The 14,680-nt window shown below is 37.3% G+C and overlaps 1 protein-coding gene across 1 annotated transcript in view; it reads left to right on the plus strand.

Moving 5' to 3' along the window:
- Positions 1–14,680, plus strand: part of DOK6 (docking protein 6) — a 244,065-nt gene that overhangs the window by 94,458 nt on the left and 134,927 nt on the right. The window contains exon 2 of the mRNA XM_071553138.1: positions 1,505–1,612. Coding sequence (XP_071409239.1) covers positions 1,505–1,612 — 108 coding nt within the window. The remainder of the gene's footprint in view (positions 1–1,504; positions 1,613–14,680) is intronic.

The following is a 14,680-nucleotide window of genomic DNA, read 5'->3' on the forward strand; positions in this document are numbered from 1 at the left end:
CCAGGTTAAGCAATTTCTGAGAGAAAGTACAGTTGTACAGTTGGCACTTTACAACCTGAGATGGAAAAGCCTAAATGTTGTATGCTTTGTAGGAGGATTTAATTAAATGCTATGTTTTCTTCCAAAAGTCTTCATAATGAAACAATGATAGTGTAGTCTGATGGTAGATTTTTAAAAGAAAACACTTATTTGGACTAATAACATTCATCTAGGATAATGCCAATAGGATAGTGTCAGTATTATTACATCATAACATGGTTAATTAAGCTTAATTATATTAATGACACTATATTTACTGCATATACTCAGTTTAGACAGCATCACACTAAGGGGAAAACCGTTGCTCATACCTCCTTGGCATTTTTAATTATTTCCTTTTTTTGGTAGTGGGGGATATGATTTATTCAAATTAAATAGTACTGTATTACTTGTGCCCTGTCATTATATTTTCTAGAATTTATACAGAAATAAAGCTCTTCACATACAGCCAGTAGAATCGTTAACTAGTATTGAGTTTGGAGTTTTTTTCAATGTATCCTTGAATTAATAACATAAAATTCCTTATGGTATTGTTTATAGAGCCATGCAAGTACTGAATAGGATAATAATGAAGTAAACTGCTGTCATTGATTATACGGTTAGATTAATATCTAATCTCTTACTTGCATAATATAGTCTAGAGGATTATCATTAATCAGCTTCTCTTTAAACTGCAAATGTATGATTATTTCATAATTCAATCCTTATTTTAAAATTCTGGTTATAGCAATACAATGAGAATGCTTGACAGGTAGTCTAATAAAGTACCCTTGTTTAAAAATGCTTTTAAAGCAAAATTTAGTGTGTTTCTCATTAAAATGAGAGGATAATACTGGTCTGCCTTGTACTTTTTGGAGGATTTTATTTTTCACTACATGTTCTCAAAATTTAATAATCTGCATAGCTTTTCCTTGGAAAGTTTGTCATTGAACTGGCAGAACTAGACATTGTTGTCCAGTAATGGTCACATTAGTGCTTCCTTCAACCTTCTGTTTTCTCTTTTGTCTACACAAGGCAATGCTAACTGCTCATTACAGTATTCAGTTAAAAGCTGCAACAAATGTTTCTCAATAGGATCAGTACTCTCATAGAAATAGAGGATGGACATATGTGAAGGGGAGAAATGTGTGAAGTGATTTCTAAAAGTGCTTTTTCTAATGATAGTCTTAAAATTCCTTTCATATCCAGGGTTCATGGATTTACTCGCATCTCAGGAATTGTCAAATTTAGCATTCATGAAAGAAATTGAAGCAAAAAAAGCCTACAAAGCACTGACAATAAGTGTAAACTTACAAATTGGGTATACTTGTGTAGAAATAATTGTTGTTCTCAGAATTTTCCAGACTTTTGAAATATAACCTTGTTACTTTAAAATCTCTTCCTTTGTCAGTTATGTAACTGAGTACATTTGTGATGCTGTCAACCTTTAAAAAAACCTGATAGAATCCATTAATTTTGTTTGCAGATTTTCAGACGTTGTTGGTTGGTTTTCAAGAAGGCTTCCAGTAAAGGACCCAGGAGGCTAGAAAAATTTCCAGATGAGAAGGCAGCATATTTCAGGAACTTTCACAAGGTAAGTCAGGCCTTTCTGGTGAACTGAAGCACTGCCTGTTTATCACTTGTCCTTGGAAAGAGTGTGTTCTTGATATGTCTAGCTTGCAAACAATTCAGTGAGTTTTCTTGAAAACCTAATCCTGACAATAAAAGCACAGTAAAACATCTTTTAAGTCTCATTGATGCAGGTGAGATATCACACTGTTTTTTAACACATGAGCATAAAACTCTCAATGCATATGAAATAACAGAATAATGTTGTTGGCATTTTTTATTCAAACATTTGAAGTTTGGAAATGTGTAATATTGGGTGCCTATTCAAATGTTTAATCAATAGTTACTAAGTATTGAACAAATTCTGAAAATGCTAAATGCCTCAGTTGTAACAATGACACTCATAACATTTTTTTCCAGAATTCTTCAAGATTTACAAGCTATGTCAACAAAAAGAATTTTTAGCAGTAAAAGGTCAGGATTCACTGAGATACTCCATACTTTCTCTATCACTTGCACTTCTGTGATGGGAAGCAAGATATTTGAGCATGGGTCCTTTTTGTCCTGTAAAGTCCTGTTATCAGTCCCTGCCCAAAGTCTGTCAGTCGACTTCATGTTAGCTAATCCTAAAATAGGGCAGGGCTCTGTGCTTGTACTACTGTCTTCTATCAAGTCACCTTTAGCTTTATGCCATGTCAGTGTTAGATATTACATTAAAACTGTCAAGTTGAAACACAAAGAAGACTCAACCAAAGGCCACATGGCAAGCAGTGAAAAAGTGTGGATGTAAACCTACATCTCTTGAAGGCAGGTCTGATATTCTCATCGTGAAACCACAAATTGGCCTTCAAGTTCCAGTAGCCTCTTCATGTCTCCAAATTAAAACCATATATATAATAAATTCCAGACAGTTCTCCTGTGAACATTTATAAGAAAAAGAGCCCTGGTAATTTCATATTGGCAAAAATCCAACTTCTTATGTTCAATTGCTATCTAAGTTTAGGACTGACAATTACTAGACGTTTGGCACTTTCACTGATGTACCACAACGGCAATGTTTACTCCCTACATGGAGGAGATCCACATTGGGAAAAAGTGATTCTTCTCTTCAACATGAATTTAAAAAAACCCTTTTACTTTAAAAATGTAACTTGATGATAGGTTTTTAAAAGAATTGATTGGATGGTTTGGGTTTATAGCTATGGTGGGTTGACCCTGGCTAGATGCCAGGTGGCCACCAAAGCTGTTTTATCATTACTGTCCTTGGCTGGCCAGGGGAGAGAAAATATAATGAAAGGTTTATGGGTCAAGATAAGGACAGGGAGAGATCAGTCACCAGTTATCATCACAGGCAAATGCAACAGAGGGAAATAATTTCATGTATTACTAATCAAATCAGAGTAGGGTAAAGAGAAATAAAATCAAATCTTAAAAATACTCTACCCTCATCCCTTGCTTCTTCCCAGGCTCAACTTCACTCATGATTTTCCCTCCTCCCAAACCTAAGTAGCACAAGAGGATGGGGAATGGAAGTTGCAGTCAGTTCATTTCGTGTCTCTACTGTTCCTTTCTCCTCAAGGGTAGGACTTTTCACGCCCTTCCCCTGCTCCAGTGTGGGACACAGCCCTCCCCGAACTGCTTTAAAGTGAGTCCTTCGCACAGGCTGCAGTTCAGCATGAACTGCTCCACCATGGGTCCCTCCTATGGGGTGCAGTCCTTCAGGAACAGGCTGCTCCAGTGTGAGTCCCCCATGGGGCCACAAGTCCTGCTAGCAAACCATCTCCAGCATGAGCTCCTCTCTTCATGGGTTCACAGGCCAGGATCCTGCTCCAACATGGGCTTCCAACATGGCCACAGATTTTTTGCAAGCCTTTGGGGGAAGGTTTTCTGGTTTGTTTGGGTATTTTTAGGGGGTTTTTTTGAGTGTGTTATGCATATAGCATACATTATGTGTATGAGGACTCAGAAAGACTATATGTTGCTTGTCAAATTTTTTCATAGAAAAATAATATGAAATGCAAAGTACCGTTTGAGAGGCTAAGAAAATAACATAGATACAGATGCAGCTGTATGTTGTAATATTGATGGAAGCGTGGCCCTCTGCAAATGGAAAGCAGGAGTGTTACTTTTTTTCATCCCTTTTTTCCTTCTTATTCTGCTCCTTGAGCACAAGGAGGGAGAAGAGAAAGAACTGGATATTCCTTCCTGTTTGAAAGGATAATAGGTTTCTGGCTGTAGAGAAAGAGGAATTGTATCCATTCACTTGGATCGTAGCCATTTTTCAAATAAAAGCCATGAAATAACTTCTGAAGGTATACATTCAGAAGTAGAAAACCTGAATCTTATTCTCTGGCTTCTTTGTTTTTGTTTTTGTTGTTTTTTGGGTTTTTTTCACAAGGATATTTTATTATTCCACAGTGATTATTCTCCTCATTTGCCTCCGTTCCAATACATGAAATAGTGTTGAAGTAGATGTGTGTGACTTGTGAAGAGTCATCAGGCATAACTCTTGAGTGAACAGTGCAGGTTACTGTAGGATCAAATACAGTTATTTGATTGCTGATATTGGATGAAAACACCCTGATTCTCTGTCTTTCTTTTCTAGAGCTGTTAAGTGGTTTGTTATATTTTGAAGTTGTTTAAAATGCATATTTATTTCTACCCAGTGCAAACTGCTAGCCCTGTTTTGAAATTCTCCATTTCCTTATTTGCTCACAAAATATAAGGGGGGGGCATATGGCATGCAAGTTGAAGATTAACTCCAAACTCTGAGAATCAATGGAAAACATTATTAACTCTTGAAGAAAAGAGATCCGGTGTTTTTTAAAAGAGAGATTAAAATATAAGCTGCAGGCCTGACTTCTTATGAAAATGACAACATGCTTGAAGAGGCAAAAGGCACTGCTCACACTCTAATATTAATAAAAGACTATATATATCAACCCTGAGATCCTTTTTCTTGTACAATTTCTTTATAACTGGTAGAAGAAAAGGCGTAGCATAGAGTGTAACTCAGAATGCAGTGTGATTGTCTAGGACCTTATGTCTTTCAAATTGGTCTACATTACATTGGAAGAAGGATTAGTAGTAGCACAGACTGTATTGTACTGTGTAATTATTTTAGCTCTCTTGTTCAGAATTATAGAGGAAAATTTTACATCTCAAGTGGAAACAACAAAAATTAGTATTTTGATTTATCTGCATTCAAATCGGTGTCCAGGATCACAAACAGTATTGCAATATAAGTAAGTCATCAAGATCTCCACTTTTCCATGTCTGACCGTTAAATGAGGCTCAGTGAAATTCCTCTTTAAAGTATTTTACCTAGATAACTATATATCTCCTACACTTTTAGGTAATAAACTTACGTACTGGGCAATGTGAGTTACAGAAGGGCTAAACAAAGTTAAAAATAAACAGAACTGGTAGCATAAAGCTAAGAGAATTGAAAACAGAGATTTTCTGATTTACATATGCTAAATAAATACTCATTAATGAGTAAATAACCTGGTCTCCTTAGAAAATGGCCTTCCTCCCACCCCCCACCAGTATCCAGACTATATATGGGTTTATTTGTTATTCTGTAAATTCTGTAAATTGCTGTTGTGCATTGCTTCAGTGTTGGTTTTTTTAACTAGCAATTTTCTTATTATAAATAACAGTAATGGCATTAGTCCTAGACAAGTGCCTCCTGACAGCAGCAGTGCATATTACATTCATTAGTCGAAATGTGACCTCATCTGTTCACTACAGTTTCTGGTATCGAATTAAAACTTCTCATTACTGTAAATTTAGACCATTACACTCTTGCTCAGGTAAGTTATAACTTAGCTGTACTGTTTTCCCTTGAACATTCATTGTAGAGATTGTGCAGAAGAGCTGTGTTAACTGTCGGTGCTCCCTCCAAAGATGGCATAAAATAGCAGTGTACTTGTCCCATATGTTGGTATGTTCTTGGTATCTGTTCCTGTACTATCAGAAAAGGCCAAAACCAAACACCACAGCTTACCCAGCTTAAACGAAGGCATAAATAACAAGCTTGCCTATTTCTGTGATAGAAGGTATAAGGTATGTAAAAAGTTAAATTCTTTCAGGCCTTGGAGACATACTAATCAGACAGTACCAGTGCCTGTTACCCACTAGGAGAAGCCTTCAGGAGCATTACAGGTCAACATGTTTAAGCAGCAACATGAAGGTTACTAGAAATGTGAGCAAAACCTCAAGTGTATCCAAGTGAACTAGAAAAAAATGTTGCAGAGTCAACCAATTAATTGCAAAAAAAATTAGAAAGAGCAAAGTAAAGTTTGAAGAGGGACTGACAAGAATAGTTAAGACTGGCTATAAATACAGATTGTGACCCATCAGGAGCAAAAAACTTACCAGATACCCGAGTATGAAGGAAATGTACCAGAAAGAGAGTAGAAATAAGCACTTTTGTATTGGGGTTTACATAGAGAAAAGTGATATGTTCTGGTGTGGGTATGCAAGGGAGGATTCTGCACAATGTCTGTGTGTCTTAAACTTGATCATAGATACTTCAGGCTGAGCTACACAGAGAACATTGTAACTCAAGACCCCAAATGATGACATAGCTGAATTACTAGTGGTAGTCCATAAATACCAAAATGGGAATCAACGAGTAAGGATTCTTCCATTCCTTGTAAAATTTCCAGTTCCATTCATGCATGCTTCTTTTTCACTTATAAGTTAAATAGCCTTCACCTGAAGTAAAGGTCTTGTCAGTTGAGTCTGTCCCTGACAAGGTATAGCTGTCTTGGAGCAAGAGAAGTTTAAATCTGTAAATGCTAGTTGCTTACCCTTTGAATAAATAGATATCTGATATCTAGGATAGAGTTCAAGACTTACTGATTTAATCCACGCAGTATGACAGGTTGTTCTGTTAAGATTGTATAAACAACAGCTATCTCTGAGGTTCTGAGTTTTATGTTAGCAAGATTAAAGTAGGATAAGATTTATAGATTTATGTTGTTTTTCCTGTCATTATGTTTGATTATGATGGGCTTTATATAAATCTGCAAATGCAAAATGATATAAAATGCACAACATTTTAATAATGACTTCTGATAGTCAAAAATGTGTATGAGACAGATGGTGTTAAGCATATGTTATATAATGTATGTCCACAAGAATAGATAATAAGAAAAAATAATAGCGTTAGCCTTCTAACTGTTATTTGCTGAATTAAATTGGTGGCCAGGGCCAAACAATGGAAGATACCTTACAATTTTCTTTCACTTCTTGATTGTCCTTAAGACATTTATGGAATGAATTGCCAGTGATTTATGGGAAGTTCTTGTATCAGCTACAGCAGTTTCTTGAACGGTTTTTGGCATTAAGGTCTCCTGGGCACTTGTGTGCACAAGCACACAACAATGTTGTTGAACAACTATGTTGTTCAAAACAAGCATTCTTCTATGCACCAGAAAGCAAATTGCAGGAATAATTGGAGCTGTGCTGGTAATAAAGCTGTTAATAGAGTCTGAGCACATCAAAGGGCAGCATGCAAACCAATAAAACAAAAATCTTTTTCAACAAAGATTGTGTTAGGGCAATAACTTCTTTCCTTAACAATGTAATGAAGAAAATTACAATTTGAGCATGCTGGCAGGACTTTGGGCTCCTACAAACATGATTTTAAAATGCATAAATAGTCTCTTTCCGTATAGGACTCCATTCATCCATCTAAACCTTGGAATCACAATGTAATCATTTGAAGAGTCAGTTCATGGTGTACATAAAGAAGTGATGTCAATGGGTGGCATTAAGTTCCCCAACAGTGACATTAGTGTCTGAATCTAAGTATCAAGGAGGGAAATAAAAAGAGGAAAAGTGAAGATAATCATTACTTGCAACACAAAGCACCAACACCTGTTAGTGGTGGTTCTTATGTGAAGGCCCATGTACACTTTATTACAGTAAATTCATAGTAGTGGTTGAGGGTGTGTGAAGTTGAGCAGCAAAATAGAGCCTATTGCCATTAGAAATCAGCTGTTTAAGTAGAAGCCTGTATTTTATGAATCAAGCTGAAAGGCTGAAACTCTTTCTTGGACAAAAATAATACTGAATAAGGGAGGAATATTTAAACATTTCAGTAGGAGAAGAAAAAGAATTGTAACGTAAAACTTCCAAAATGCCACTGATGCATAGAACAATTCAAGACCTCTGGAGCCCATCTAGTTCAATCCTCTGCTCGAAGCAGCATCAGTCGGATCACATTGCTCATTGCCATGTCCAGCTGGGTTTTGAATATCTTCAGGAATGGAGGCTCCATGATCTCTACAAAACTAAACTTGAAGTTCTACACTGAGGCTGAATAACCAAAGCAATAGAAGAGGCTGGGAACTGAATGATGGAGTGCAGCTCTGCTGAAAAGGTCCCAAGGGTCCCATTGGGCAGTGGGCTGAGCTGAGCCTGATGCGTGGCAGCAATGAAGGCAAACCATGTCCTGGGCAGCCTCAGGAGGAATCTGGGCAGAAGAATGAGGACGCTCAGCCTGGAAGGCTTCTCTATACAGAGTACTTGTTAAGCCATACTTGTAATATAGTGCCTCATTCTGGTCGCCTCACTGCTCTGTTCAAGACATGAAAAACCAGAGTGCCAGTGAGGAAGATGAAAGTTGGAGAACCTGAGGAAAGACTAAAGGAACTGGGTTTGCAGCAGTGAAAAGAGAAGGCCTGGGAGCAGCTAATCACAGCCTTCCAGTTTGGATAAGGTGACTCAGGCGTTTTCTTCTCAAGGATGCTCAGGGGATGGACAAGAGGCAATGAGCAGAGGTTCCTTCAGGGGAAATTAGCTTGATATATGGAATGAAAAAAAAAGTAGCTGTAGGAACAACTAAATATCAGAGCACACTAAGGTGAGGTCAGTATTTCCTTGCTGGAAACCTTGAAGACTTAGCTTGGCAAGGCCCTGTGTAATCAAATTGAAGACCATGCTTTCGAGATGGACCAGGTGTTCCATCCAACACAGACTTTTCTGTAAACCAAGAATTAAAGTTGCTACTAGCTCTTGATATATCCCTGTGCTGCATGTATTGTGTCAAACTGGTCCTGCACTCTCCCGAGTATATTTCAGTTATTTTTAGTGATGGAAAAAATATACTTAATCTTCCTAGTGTCTCTCAAAACAGTCTCAAGAGAACTTTTCTTTGAACTCTTCTACTGTTTCTGCTTTAGGGTAGAGAAGACAGTGGTCTGTGTGTTGGTTATGTATATTCGGCTTTTGCTGTGAAAATCTAGCCATGTTTTGGCAAAGTTTAAAACCCTGAAAACCTGTATTTTGTGTGTATTTTTTAGAAACCCTTCTGACTTTGGCAGCTAAAATGTCACATGTAATCTGTAAAGCTTCAAATATGATGGAAATTCAGATAATTTTCTCTCTTGAGTAATGAAGTATGTTTCCCCCAGTTCTTTCAGAGCTAAAGCCTGACATTCCCTGTAATAACTACTTGTCATTTCTGTAGACTAGTACAGGGACAGGTGTTTAAGATGAGATCATGGAGTCATTCTCTTTATGTATATCCTCTAGCACTTGGTAATGGGGAAAAGAAAATCTTTGAATTAAAATGGAGAGAAGAAATAGCCAAATGTTAGAGCAAGAAAGAAAAAGAAAGGAATAATGTTCTGGCACTCTATGAGAGCACCTTATCTGTTGGATATCTGTGAGAAACACCAAGGTCGATAGAAAGATGACCATTCAAAGATTGATATGAGAAATGATAAAGTGAAGGATGGGATGGGAAATTTTTGAAGAAAGTGTATACTAGTAGAGATAATAAATCTGTTGTAATTGACAGCATCAAGCCACAGAGACTGGTGCAAAAATAAAAAATCTCAACAATAGAAGGTGAACAAGGAAGTGAATAGCCTGGACATAGTCTGTCTCCTCTGCTTAGTTATACCTGAGGCAAAGAGAGTCAGTGCATCAGGACAGGTGAACATTAAGAGAAAGCAAGGAGGAATTGTTCAGGTTTTTGCACCCAAGCAAATTACACCCTTATAATGCTCCCTCATTTGTTCAAGCAGCTGGGAGGTGTGCACTTCCTGGACATTGCCCAGGAGTGGCCAGTTCTGAAATAAGAAGACCATGTGTTTTTAAAGTGCAGGTTTTAGTAGCAGGGACACAGTTGAAGCTGGGGAATAGACACTTGGGAGAAGAGATACTGGAATTAAGGTCTCTTAAGCAGGTCCTCACTGGTCCTCGGGGGGAAATCAAGAAGAAACAATTGAGCTAGACTATAAAACAGCTGGGTTCTGCTGTGGAGATTTGCACTAATCAAATTCCCCTTTTTAATGCAGTGTTTTTGAAAAACTGAGTCCTGACAATCTTAAATTCAAATCAAAAGTTTGAAGCACATATTTTTAACTTTCATTTGTTCTCACCAGACAATTCTTTGTTCCTTCCCTCCCAATGTAATCCACATTTTCCAGAAGTGACAAAATTAATATTTCTGAAACAATCTGTGTGAAATATACTTCTGTGATGACCATTACTTAAGAACCCTGAGAGAAATCAGGTTGTGTACTGTTAAGTCAGAAAAACAGTATGAATTTAAGCAAATCAAATTTATAAAGCCTCTGTTTAACAGAATGATATTTATAATTTTTTCTGACTGCAGTGAAAAATAGTTATGAAAAATCAAATGCAATCATATAACAATGTGTATCATAATATGTATAGGAGAATGTATGTATAGAAGCGCTGCAAATAAACATAAAGTGTTACGACCTGCTCCTGGGGAAGGGGACGGGCTAACCTAGGTTGTTATTAATCATTCCCTTTGGGGTGGATTAAAGTGAAATGACACTAGATTATCAGTGTTTATTTTAACAATTCCGTGTAATGTGACATAGAAAATAACCTTAATGGGGGGGTGGGGGGGAAGATCCATGGGGGAGGAAAGACAGGAGAAGAGTCCAGGACAGCAAGGAAAAGAAGAGATAAGAAAAGATGAGTCACATATTCACCGCCCAGGGATCCAGCGTTGCATCTCAGGAGTCCTGAAGGCCATTGTCTCCATCTGCAGACGGTGGGGGCCAGGAACAGAACCCAAATTTCCAAAGTCACAGTCAATTTATATACTCTCAGCATGCCTTTTGCGCCTCTCCCGAGGCAGGGGTTGTTTTCCACAAACTAGTGTCACCAGCCGAGCTGTGAATCCCCAATATTCTTCCCGCCTTTCATAATGGGTGCCAGGCTCATGTGGAGGGCAGGGTGATGGCTCTTCTTGCCTCTTCAGGGCTTGACACTTTTAGAGGGATGGGCCCCAACTGCCCATCAGGGGTGTAATGCAAAAGTCAAAAGCCTGCAAAGTCTCTTAGAATGCATAAATCATTAACTGTTTTAGTGTCTGACATAAAGTTACTTATTTGTCTTAAGATACAGGGTAGGAAGACCATAATCAGAACCAGTGGGGCCCACTGCCATAAACGAGAAAATGATGAATTAGGGCTATAGAACTAGAAGTCAAAGTAATGTAGAGGTCTTCCATACCTAGCCTTTAGCACTTGCCTCTGCTTTTGTTATTTTTTTCCAGAATTCTGTGTCTCCATTTTCACTATTCAAGTGTAGAAAGTAGGTATACTACATAAATAATAAAGGTTCATGGTGAAAGTTAAAGACCTAATTATCTAGCCTGCTGTTTATAACACCAGTAAAAAAATGTTATGTGCGGGTTTTATTTTTTTCTCCTAATGACAACATTTTCCCTTGAAGCTACTCTGAATTATGTATCTGTGTTGCTGGTAATGTTTAGCATTTCCATTTGGAAACAGGAAGAGGCATAGACCCTTGTACAATAGATATAAAAGGAAATAGGTATAAACAGCAGATTATGGTGTCTGAGGGAGGGCAGACAGGTTTGTCACTGTAATTTACTTTCTCTTAATAAAGGGAGATGAAATGTAATAAGTCATATTAAGAGTACTGTATTTCATTTGGGCAGTTAAATGCCTCCCTGACATCCGATCCCGTCAGATCTCGGAAGCTAAGCAGGGTCAGCCCCGGATTAGTACTTGGATGGGAGACCTCCTGGGAAATGCCGGGTGCTGTAGGTTCTAGTCCTGAGGACTTCACTGGCACCGTCCAAGCTCGCTCGGCCGTGGCAGATGAACCTCAAGACTTAAACGGTGGGGCCAGTTCTGTGCACGCTGAGCCTCACCTAAAATCCACTGCGCAGGCTGGAAGGGCACACCCACGTGGGGACAGCCCTTCCCAAATCTTCGTTTGTGAAGTTTGGCCATATATATATATACATTTCATTTAAGGTTTTTATTTACTCAGAGTAAGGGAGGCTTTGCAATGAAAATAAAGAGCCATTTATTATGCAAATTATCACAAAACTATCTAATTTTTACTTCTTCATAGAAGAAAATTTGAATTTCAAATCACTGGCTGATGAAGGTTGTTAAAAATGCATTAGAATTGAAAATGTATCTGTATGTAATTGTCATAATAGATACTCAAAATTAATTTCTCCCCAATGACAATTAAGCTAACAGAATTTTCAAATTATCAGCTAAGAAATTTTAGTTAATTTTAGAAACAAATAAAGTGAAAATATTTCAAAAAGTTTGAAAAAATCAAAACTCTTTTAAAACATACCTAAAAGAAAGGTTACATTTCTGTTAGAATCATTCCTTTTCTTCTTTTCCAAATTACTGGACTCTTTTTAAATTTCCTTTTACCTCAGGTTTCTCTATTGCATTTTTCTCTCAGTTGCCTTTTTCACCCAAAGAATTCTGGACTACTTTGAGAGTATATATACATACATATGTAGAGGCATGGACTGAATTTAAGTCAAACTAAATTCATTAATTTTTTTTCCATATCTGGCAGAGCCCCCAGATGAGTCCTGTGCTTGTGTATGTCTTTCTCCTCTTTGGCATAAAGTGGTGACAAAGCCAGGAATAGGGAGGGCAAAGATCATGAGGTCTCTTCTCCTTTCCTGGACAATGGAACTTTTTTTCTGAATGTAGCTCTTGATAGTTCAGCAGATACTCAGCATCTGAGAGGTCCTTAAAATCTGCACCATGAGTTTTATCTCAGCTGTGATATTTTTTTTTTTACCCTTGTGAGTTTTACAATGGAAGTAAGCCAGCCTTTGTCACCTCATTCTGGTCCAAGGATTCCCCACGGATTCAAGATCTGGCTAAGGTGACCTAGAGCTGAAGTTAAAGGCTTTCACAATTTAAAAGGGATAGGAAGGGGAGTTAAACTGAAGGCTCAGCCGCTGGTGTCGTGCTCACCATAGATACAGCCATAATTTATGTGCATTGAAAGCCTATGGTTGCTTGTATCCTCTAAGACTCCTGACCCTGCTGGTCAATCTAGTGAGAGCTTTCATGGTTAGGGTTATAACTAGCAGTTTAGCAGGAAGAATTATATACTCATCACTTACTGCACTAAAGCAATTACTGCGCTTAAGTGACTTGTTTTCAAATTTAGTCTGTGTTAATAATCACTTATTTTTAATTGATCTGTTCTTACAAGATGAATTTGTAAACTATTGCAGATAAGCCAATTTGAGTAAACTAAGAGAGAAATTAAAAGGAAGTTTTGGGAAGATACCTTTCTCCTTTTCTTTCTAGTCAAAGACAGGTAATATATTCTTTTTAATTAACCAATACCTTTGAGCTAAAAATAGAAAAGATCTGGGCACAATCATGTACTTTGAGAATGATAAAAGTGAAAACTCTGAAACATGGAAACAATTTCCATGTATGTTGAGTATATTTTAGAAGTCTCATAAGAGTATTAAAATATATAATGATCTAATTCATTTACTCATTCATTGTGAAGCATTATCTTACTATTCTTGGATAATTAAGCTGCAGAAATGAAATGCCTCATTTTGTTTCTCAGGCATAAACATAGTTTGTATGCCTGCTAGCTTTAGCAGGAAGTTTGGTGTTGAAAGCAGTTTTGTTTTTTTTATTGTAGCTGGAATTTGGAAATATAATTGTGAAACCTATTTTATTTCAGTTGTGAATCACCTTCCCTCTCTGCCATTGCTCTAGCATGGTGTTATTTTTCCAGTGTGAACCTGGGCCTCAAATTAGAGTCTTCTTTCAGTATTAAGGCTGTAGTTTAAATTTTGTCAGCACTACCCTTTAAAGAAGGCTGTATTTTCCCCCTTTTTTTTAATGCCAGGCGCAGTAGTCTGGTATTCAGATTTCACATCAAAATGAAAGGTCAGCTTGGAAAACATGTTTCAAAGGTTCTTTAGGACAGCGAGGAAATGGGATTGAGGAGAACTGGGATTTTTGTATTGCAAATGACTGTCTGTTCAAATACCCTTTGAAGTGTGTATGCATTTTTTTCAGTATGTATTTGAAAATCCTAATTAAAATCTTCATTAAGGGAGTAGGTCCATGTACACATGAACGGTTCGTATTTTAAGTATGGCTTTAAAACACCAGGCTACCAGCCAAAACTAGAATATTCTCAGTAGGCTTGTTGATTTTATGGGTTAGGCAGCAGCTCAATCCTGACAGTATTGGAGCAGCATAGTTTGATAAAAAGTATCTTGACGTGGAAAAATCCCTGCATCCCTGCCTAGTAAAGGTAGCTGATATGACTTCTAATGCCTGCTCTGCCCTGGTAGGTTTGATTTGCAAACAGTCTAGCATTAAAGGTGGCATAACAAAAGCTAGTCAAGGAAGTTAGGTTTCTATTCTTAATTTTTTTTAGATTTCATTAACACAAAAGTAAGGAGTTTGTAGCTGCTTATGCGGTAGGTAGTTGGATTATAACATGAAACTGGGTACCCTGGTGGTAGCCTATAGGAAAGTCAGATATATCAATAGTTAACAATAGTGAAGACTTAAAGAAAGGAGAGGGTTGAGGTTAATATTAATAATTTCTGTTTCTCTTGCATTTATTTAAATTTTGAGAAATTAAAATAGTTATTTTTTATTCAGATGAAATTTACCTAATGCCATCTACATTCTCCAAAAGTGCTGAAAAATTGAAACTTTCATTTTTTAAATCTTAGTTTTCCCTGGAGGGCAAAAAGGACTTTTTCGTTATCCCTGTACTATCAGACCTACACACATTTCTTCCTATCAAAATT

Source organism: Pithys albifrons, chromosome 4, assembly GCF_047495875.1.
Source record: "Pithys albifrons albifrons isolate INPA30051 chromosome 4, PitAlb_v1, whole genome shotgun sequence".
Classification (NCBI taxonomy): Eukaryota; Metazoa; Chordata; class Aves; order Passeriformes; family Thamnophilidae; genus Pithys; species Pithys albifrons.